The 9832-nt window shown below is 37.5% G+C and overlaps 1 protein-coding gene across 2 annotated transcripts in view; it reads left to right on the plus strand.

Annotated features, from left to right (window-relative positions):
* SEMA3C (semaphorin 3C) overlaps window positions 1-4009 on the plus strand; it is a 130829-nt gene extending 126820 nt beyond the window's left edge. For both annotated transcript variants that reach the window (XM_062581334.1, XM_062581342.1), the window contains exon 18: window positions 191-4009. In XM_062581334.1, coding sequence (XP_062437318.1) covers window positions 191-604 — 414 coding nt within the window. In that variant the 3' untranslated portion in view covers window positions 605-4009. The remainder of the gene's footprint in view (window positions 1-190) is intronic.
* The last annotated feature ends 5823 nt before the right edge of the window (window positions 4010-9832 follow it).

The following is a 9832-nucleotide window of genomic DNA, read 5'->3' on the forward strand; positions in this document are numbered from 1 at the left end:
TAAACTACCTCCTAACATTAGTAATAACATTGATCACTGGGAGACATATGCTAAAGCAAAATAGAATATCTTTAAGAAGGAAGAAACCCTTTAAGAAGGAGGCACTTGAAAATAGACTTACCGGGAAATCTGATACTGCATTGTTCCATAACATCCTCTAAAATTTTTCTTATGCCTTTTTGCCCTTTAGGTCAAGCTTAATGAAAGGATCATAGCTACTGAGCAAGGACTCCTGATTCGCTCTGTCCAAGATACTGATCGAGGACTTTACCATTGCATTGCAACAGAGAACAGCTTCAAGCAAACGCTAGCCAAGATCAATTTCAAAGTGCTGGATCCAGAGATGGTGGCCTTCATGACGGACAAGTGGTCCCCTTGGACCTGGGCCAGTTCAGTACGAGCGCTGCAGTTCCACCCAAAGGATTTTGTAGGAGCTTTCAGTCATTCAGAGATGCAGATGATTAATCAGTATTGCAAAGACAGTAGACAGCAAGGTCAGCAAAGGGAAGAATCCCAGAAGATGAGGGGGGACTACAGCAAATTAAAGGCCCTTATTAACAGCAGGAAAAGTAGAAATAGAAGGAATCAGTTACCTGGATCTTAATTTTATTATGTAGCAATAGATGTCTTTGTCCTCACTGTAGGGGGGTAAATATTTGTCTATTGAGAACAAATTTGAGCAAACTTGATAAAAATTTAAATGAAAATCCAACAAGCCTCAGAAAAGATTCTCCTCACAATAAAACGCAGTGTAACTTAAGAAAAATATTGGAGCATTTTATTTCCTAGATGCTTACTGGCACTAGGCTGAGCCCTGTCATAGAAGCAAAACTGAGTATTCATCTTAAACCAGATTCACGTTTGACATATCAATATTTAATTACAGTTCAACAGAAATCTTTAAAAAGACAATGTATTATTTTATGACTCTGTAACTGTACCAAACAGACTGGTGGTGTAAGAATCTGAGTTAAGATGCATGCTCAGAGTGGGATGGTACTAAGATTTCCTTGCACTGCATTTAAGAACATGAGTTTCTACTTGTTTACGGTTCAATATTGGGTTTACAGCTTTCACTCATTGTTCAAATCATGTGAATGTGTGCAGATAGGAAGCGAGTAAAGTATAGTAGAAATGTTTCATTCAGAGGTCAAATGAAGGAACAAGTAGGAGAACAGAAATGAATAATTGTTTTTATACTTTATCAGAGGAAACACTGATTATTGTGCATAGTATGAGTTGTAATAAATTAATAAGTTCTGGAATGTAACTTAAAATATGTCTGCTCATATTGATTTCTATTAATATAGGATGTCCTGTAACACTACATAGCTTTAAAAGTGGCACAAAGCTAACATGAGAATGTTCATTGTAGGTACAATTTTGAAAAGCACCTAAGTGACTTAAGTATTTTAGTTATTTTTCAGAGTTGCACTCCAATTGCTTCAGATGCAGAATGTAGGCATACTGTACAGTTTACTCAGAAACTAAACTCGCAGGTTAACTTTAATGTGTTAACTCCATGATTAAATTGGAGATGGTCCACAATGTGGAAACAAGTGATGAGCACCGTCTTTTTGCCCTTTTTCTTTTCAGTGTTCTTGTCATAATTTACTCCTTTTTGTCAGCTTTCTACTGACAAGAAGAGTAGGAAAAGAAAAAAAAAAAAAGAGGGGAAGATAAAAACTGAAAAAAAAATAGTTCTGGTCAAAACCTCAAAAATAAAACGTTTTGAAAGGCATATTTAAACAAAAATGTTTTTGTGTGTGAAGTTTTAATGAAGTGTGTTTAGTTGAAGACTGGGTAAGTGTGCATCTATCAAACCGTCTTGGGAAAAGCTATCACCTTTTGTGATCAGCACTAATGCCAAAAAGTAGCAACAAATCTTGGTCATTTCACTATGTGAGAGGATTCTGGAATCCAGTGGGTCTGTTCACAGGAGATATATAACAAGGATTTAATTTATATGACCTTATAAATATGATGTTTTATTCCCTGATATTTTATGTTGCTATACAACAATATAAGCTAATTAATTATGTTCAGCTGAAGAAAATGTAAATTTCTAAGCAAAAGGAGGAAAATAACTTCTGAACCCAGAGAAGATAAGAAAAAATATTTTTAAAAGAGTTGTTAGTTCCAGTAACAGAGGATTCTCTATTTAGAAGTACAGTTTTAAGCATTTTTATAAACATTTGTTGAAACTCTTTGGGCATTATTTTGATTCTGCTTCTGTTGGAATACACTGGGAATAAATCTACAGGAGTTAGAAGGACATCTCTGGAGCTACGCCAGTGTACATTAGGATCTAGGCAATGGAGTTAACACTAGTATTTAACTGATACCAGAGTTGGATATGTCAATTCATCACCACCTGATACAGAATAGCCGGGAAAAGTGCCCTGAGCAAACCACTTAAACCTTGTCTCTAAGTCCCTTTGACTCTGGTGGGAGCTCTTGGGACTTGACTGCATGTGCTCACTACTTGCTTCGAAGGGGATAGCAATGCTTATTTGCTTACATATTATCACATATTTAAGTGCTCTTCTTTATCAAGGCCTAAATGCATATTTATGCAACACACAGCCCCTGCTATCTAAGGTCCTTCCTTATGGAAAACATAGGGAAACTTTGGCTACAGTGATCTTGGATCTGACTCCAAAAGCTGGCAAAGCAGATTCTGAGGAGAAAAAAAAAAAAAAAAAAAAAAGAGAGAGAGAGAGAGAGGTAAATGAAAATGAGAGGTTTTTTTCCCAGCTAACTTTTAGTGCAGCAAATTACTTTTTTTTTTTCTTTTCCTGAGGATGAGTGACTTCTGAAGTGCTTAAGTTGCAAACCAAAAATTTGAGTGCCACGAAATGGAACTACCTCCTAGAATGACACTAGTGCATATGCTCTGTATGCTACCATGCTCTTCCTCATTTCCCCAGCAGATTTACTGCAGACTGAGTGTGATATTAATGTCTATTGTGAGGATCATAATTCTTTCCAGATGAAATACAGTGGTTAATAAGTACTTAAGGGTACAATTTACTCTCTAAGTGGTTAGGTACAGAGATATTTTAACAGGCCCCCATTAGGCCTCAGAAATTATAGTTACACTGTTTTCTAACAGAATATTGGCAATAGGGGATTCCGTTAAAACAATCAGCATAGCTCAGAGTTTCATATGATTATAAAATAATATTTTTAAAGCTGCTTCATATACCATTATTATGGTATGACTGTTTAAGGGATTACACTTAAACTAACATTTTTCCTGCTGCATGAAAACTTCAGCATATATATATATAAATATATACATATATATATATATATATATATATATATAAATAAGCTTCTGTCAACGTGTAACCGGTCCAAGCTTCCATGCTTTCACAGACTTCCTCTGTGTATAGAGTAACCAGGAGCCAGGTTCTCAGCTGGTATAAACTCATGCAACTTCCACATTGTCCATACAGGTACTATGGTTTGTACCAGCTAAGTGTTTGGCCCTAAATGTACAGAATAGACAGACAGCAATTTTTATTTGTTTAAAATAGCTCCTCTATTGTAGGTATCACCAAAACTTAGGACTGTAATATTGTTTGTGCTATTTAATACTTCCTATTTTAAGGATTACTAAATAATGTATATAATTCTATTCCTTAAAAAATGCAAAAGCAAAATGACTTCTAGACACAACTTCACCAAATGTAAAGATACGTTCTCTGCTATTTTTTTGCTATTTTTGTTTTGTGTAGTTTGTAAAGTTTGCTGAAACCTTGGCTTAACGATGTGTTCTTTTGCAATTGTTGTTATTGTAGATATGTGTGTTTTATTAAGAAAACGCTGTTTTTAAAAGTGTAGGTATGTGTATAAGTTCTTAGCATGATGAAACTGTAATTACAGTGAATATGCATTATATAGTGTGTAAGAAGAACAAAATGTAGTATAACATAGTGCTATTTAATTGACTATCTAAAATATTATTTGCCTGACAAAATAAAGTGTGTTGCAACAATTAGAAGTTTGCTCTGTTTTCCCCTTTATAGATACATGCTGAAAATAAGGAACTTATTTATCTGAAAAGTAATCCCATATGCTTTCATAAACATTGTAAAGCAAATTCATTGAAAAGTGTTTTTTCTTCCGTGCATATAGATCAGAAATACCTGATTTAAAAAGGGTGGAGTGAAGTGCCAATGCTTTCTGCTTTTATTTCACTGGGAAAAAAATGCATTCTGTCTAAAACTGCAAAGAAAAATTTTGTCTTAGCATGCCACAACTCCCTATCCCCTTTCCTGGCTTGTCCTTGGAGGGAAATCACCTGCCCGACACCTCCAGTGCCCTCTTTTTTCTTGCATGTATTGTCTTAGCAGTGTTGTTATTGCTCTTCTTGCATTCTGTTTTTCCAGATGGATTTTAAAAAGAAAGGGCAGGCCCTGCTCAGTTCTTTGGGATAATAATTAGAAATCAAATGTCACAAATACTGACCTTGCCAACAAGGTTCTGGATCATTAAACTTGGATCTTTATTTCAATAGATAGGCTCCTACAAGGCTTTATGAGGTGTGAGGAGGATTAAATTACCTCACTCCAGGATTTCCATACTGGATAATTAGTTGTGTTCATACTAGGTAGTTACTTACTCAGCACTCAGGCAAGTTTGGAGCTGAACCTGAGGTCCCCAACTGCACTGAAGAAGTGTCTGGATTGGGCTACAAAAGTTGGGGATTAGAAAGCTGGGCATTTACAGATTTTAACACTTTGAGATGAAAACCTTTTCTCAGATCTGCTCCTTTGTCTCTAAATCCCATTCAGTCTTTTGGTGATCTTCTCCCCTTTCTTCCCGCATTCTGCAGGTCCAAAGCCACATTTACCAGCTGTTTTGCTTCCTTAGCGCCAAGCAATGGCAAAACAAGACATGCAACTTCCTTAGGACATTAGATGTCAGATCTTCAAAGATCTGAGTTTTCTCCTTTGTCTTTCAAATGCATGTTGGGAACTTTTTTCAGTTAGGAGCTATTGCCTTTTCTAATTTTTTATTCTCATGGCAAGCCCCACTGAGTTACAGCAGAACACCAATCCTCCATATTTACAGAGTTGTTTGCCACACATCTGCCACATGCAGCCTCCCACCAGCAGTGCTGAGTGCACTGCTCCTGCACGGAGCCATGGAAGCCCAGAGGGAACCATCTAAGAAAGCTGCCTGCACACGAAGGCCCCACTAACAGCAGAGGGGTTTGCAATGCTGCAGAGTAACAGTTGCCCATGGAATGAAGTCACCGGCTGTAATTCCGTGAGGCAGGCCATAAAAGCAGGTTGATGCACCATGACTTTTGTCTAAAGCAACGGACTAGGTCTCAGGAGACCTATACTTCTTTATTCTTTGTGCTGCAGCTGGCTTGCTAAGTCCTTCTCCTGTACCCTAGAGTGATCTGGGGAGATGTGACTTCATGTGATGTGAGCCCAGAGGAAATTATGCACTGACACTTACCCACAGGTTCCATATAGGTATTTGCATATATAAAAACACTTACAAACAGAGGGGCTTTCCTTTTCATACAGTATTTACTAATCCATTCAGCTTTATTTAACATTAATATAAGTCTTGTTTCTGTTTTAACATGGACAGAATACAGTCTCAGGGTTCAAAGACATCAATATCTCTGGGGGTAGACCATTTAGCATCTCTGAGAGCATTTTAAAGGATAAATGGGTTGGTCTGCAAAAACACTTCCTTCTTATGAATCCTCTTTCTAATTTATTTAGTCTGCACTACCTCAAAAAGATTTTTTTTTAGAATTAGTTAACTGTAGCACAGCATAAAAAATAAAAAACATACTATCATTTAACATGTCTAATCTAAACTAAAGGCTGAGATTTAAAGATGCCTTGGCATCTTTACGCTCCAAGATGTAAATTCAACACAGCTGGCTCAGCAGTCAACGAATAATTACTTTATAGTGATAAACTGTCCTGTGTCCCAGGATTCATTATTGGATTCTATGTACAGCTTTACAAAGCAAGTAGCGTTTCAAGTATTAGAACTGTATCAGCTTCATTACCTTTGGTTTGAATACCAGCCTTATAAATGAAACAGAATATTTCAAAATATCTGACATTTTACAAAGCTCCAAAATTTCTGAAAGGTTTTAAGAAAAGCAAATAACATGACCAGTGCTGCTGTCCATGGGAAATGAGTCGACAAGAAACACTATTTTCTAGCTGAGCAACTTGTAGCATGAGGGAAAAGAAAGCAAAAATACACTTATTTAACCTTAGGTTTGCAGCTCTTTCGGATAAATGTTTTTCCTTGGCTCTTTGCAGTGGTTCTTCTTCCAGCATCTTCTGGAAATGCCTCCATGTCTCCATTTCAAATGTCCCTAAAACACATAGTGTTTATACTTGCTTTCAAGTTCATGTCTTAAGACACAATGCCCAGGGCATGATTTCTCCTTTTGCCTAAGGCCTTAGTACAAATAATATTACATAGACTATAGTATATGCTATCTATAGTATCTGCCTAGAATAGTTTCAATATTTGACATAGTATTTGGAAAAAAATGCAATAATTTTTAAGTCATTACTCAAAATGGCAGACAGATAGGAACAGGACCTCACAGACAGGCAAAGCAATGCAACATGCCATAATTTATATAAAAACACCATGTATATTGAATTGGTATTGGATAAAGGAAAAAAATATGGTTCTTTGAGCATTGCGGGTCTGTTTTGCCCATAAGTAAAAGCTCACCAAAATTAATGTCTTTTCACTGCCCATAGTGAACGTTGAATTGGGCCCTTAAATAGCTTTTATGCCTTTCATCTTTTGCTGAAAATTCAACCATCTCCTCTTTCAAAAGGTCTTCTCTTTCTGGGTTCTTCTCTTCTGTATGCTCTCTCCTTTTTTTCTTTCCTTAGCCAAACTCAGACCACTAGTCCCAGAAGAGCTAGCTTAATTCAGTTCTTTTAATTACAAACCCCATTCACTACAGTACTCTCAGATATATTGCCTACTATAATCTTCAACAGATGCTGCTCATTATTGACTTTATCAAGCTTGCTCACCTAATAGTGTTAGTTAAAACACAAATGTAAAGAACTACTTTCAAGATGTTTGAAGGCCTTTGAGCTCATGAATAAATATCAGAACCAGACTACTTACTTGAATGTATATGTTCACACTCAAAAGACATTTGGATAAGATTTTGTTCTAGTTTTCTCAAGACAGCATTCTTATTGCATAATATCCCATGTTTCATGCCTGATGATAAACATATCCAAACTCAAAGATTTTGTATTGGGAATCTTGAGATAACATAAAGGACTGAGAGGAAAAATATAAATAGATGGTATTAAGAGACAAACTATTTGGCAGATTGCTAGTCACAAAAATATTCAGTTAATTTTTCTTTACGAAAAATTATTTTGCAACCGAGGTCAATAATCAGAAGAATTAGTCTGAGCTATCCAAAGCACTGGAGCAAAAAAAATATTCTTAAGAATTTTTTTTTTCTTTCTGAGAGATCAAAGGTGTTTGCCATGGAAAACAAAGATCACTTTTGTTATTATAGCAACAAATCCAGATTCTTCCTTCACATATACAGGACAAAGGAGCCTGTAAGTTTTCTTTCCTTTCTAAGATTTCTAAGAGTTAGAAAGATTTATGATATTTACCTACGTATGGATCTGTCATGTGCTGAGTCCTGCATCAAGTAATGTCTGAAACAGTATCCCAGGAAATGGTTAAAGCAAAGAAGAACATGCCTGGTGGATTATTTAATGCTGCAGAAGTAGCAGATAATGCTTGCTGCCATTTGGTGACCACCTGGCACTCTGGAGCATGCTCGTTGTCTCCTGTCATCGTTGCTGTTGTGGTGCAGCACATGCGGGCCAAGAAGCCCTAAATGGAGTTAGAGATAGTTCATTTTCTGGTGTTCCTGGAGACCAGATAGAGAAAGAAAGAACCGCCTTGCCAGTTTATTCGTTCCTGTCAAGAAGGCAAGCTGTTATTTTGAAAGGAGCTAACGACATGATGGCGAAAACCATATAAGCTGAACAGAAACTTCCCCTGCATCCTCCAGCCAACTGTAAAGTCAGCCAGCAGAAATCTTGGAAATTTTACAAGTCTTCCTGCATTGAGAGCACTCAGGTTTGGATGCCAAGAGTAAATCTCACTCTGAGGGAAACCTCCGAAGTTATTGCTGTTGACTGAGCTTTTACTGGCTGGTGAGGGCAGGGCGAATTGTGGCAGACAGTGTCATGCCGTAGCAGATGCTGCATTCTCCCTGCCCAATTTGAAACAGATTTTGCCATACTTGTCACTGCATGAAGGAAGGAAGATGGTGCAGACCCCTTCCAAGTGCCGTTGTTACAGACTGGGAACCTTGGGTCTGTCCTATGGTTCACTGCAGCTACTATGTGCTATCCCAGAAAGCTGAGACAGTCGTAAACACCATTTAACTGGTTGATTAAGTCAGTTCACAGCTGCTTTTCATCACCAGAATTTTGCAAAGCAACCATGGTGAACCCTTTGGATCTAGGCCATAATTTTAAGTCCCTTTACAGGAACAAAGCACTAAGCTGCACAAAGACAGCCTTGGGCTGGAAGGTTGTGATAACCAGGACAGCTCTGATTTGCAAGTAATGCTTGACTGAGACCTCTTTCTGTTTAAGATGGCAGAAACATTTCTGTAACGTTTTTTGCATGCTGCACACCTATACTTCATTAAAGAAAGGTAATACTTAAGATATACCACACCTTGCACTTGAAATTTAGCAACTAGAAAAGAATAGAAAATGCATCATTCATTGAAGATCCAGAATTCCAAGTCAAGACAGTTTCATGTTGAAATACCCTGGATCTTGTGCAGATGTCATAAACTCCTGCATTATCTAACAATTTCAGTCCCCAGTTGCGAGAAAAGATTCAGCAAGTAATTCCTTGAAGACAGATCAGACTGCAGCTTGGTCCAATATATTCACATTTGCAGTTCCTTAAGCCATGTTCCTAGTGAAAACTCCTACTGACTTCAGTTACACAGCTTGGATGAGTGAGAGCTGAATAAGTCCTGTGGGATTTGGCTTTCTGAGAAGTATGTTCACTCCCTTTGTCTGTGTCTGGGGTCTTCTGCTTTCGAAACCTTTCTCAGCACCTGACTGTTGGTGCTCTATATCCTCCTTATAAATTCATTCCAAGTCACTGACAAAAACACTTATTTTCCATGTCATTTATTTTACGTTTCTATGGCCATACAGTCAGTATTTCACAAACACAAAACAACTAGAAATTATTCTGAAGACATAGATTTATATTTTTATATATACATATATATACATTTAATATAATCAGATAAAAATTAGCTCAGTAATATCAAGACAAAAATCTGAAACAAATACTAACCTCCCTTCAGAGTCTATCATTTTGCAGTAAAAGAGAAATTAAAATACACCCCATTGACTTTATTTGACAAGTCACAATTGTGACAATTTTATTGTTCTCAGTCATCTCCATACACCAAAACACTCAGATTCCCAAACAACTGGTTTGTTACTTCCAGAAAGATGATCAGAGGGCTGGAGCACCTGCCCTATGAGGAACGGCTGTGAGAGCTGGGCCTCTTCAGCCTGGGGAAGAGAAGACTGAGGGGGGATCTGATCAATGTGTACAAGTGCCTGAAGGGAGGGTGTCAAGGGGACGGGGATAAACTCTTTCTAGTTGTCCCATGTGACAGGACAAGAGGCAATGGGCAGAAATTGAAGCACAGGAAGCTCCGCCTGACTGTGAGGGGGAATTTCTTCCCTGTGAGAGTGACGGAGCACTGGAGCAGGTTGCCCAGAGAGGTGGT

Source organism: Rhea pennata, chromosome 1 (assembly GCF_028389875.1).
Source record: "Rhea pennata isolate bPtePen1 chromosome 1, bPtePen1.pri, whole genome shotgun sequence".
NCBI classification, from domain to species: Eukaryota; Metazoa; Chordata; class Aves; order Rheiformes; family Rheidae; genus Rhea; species Rhea pennata.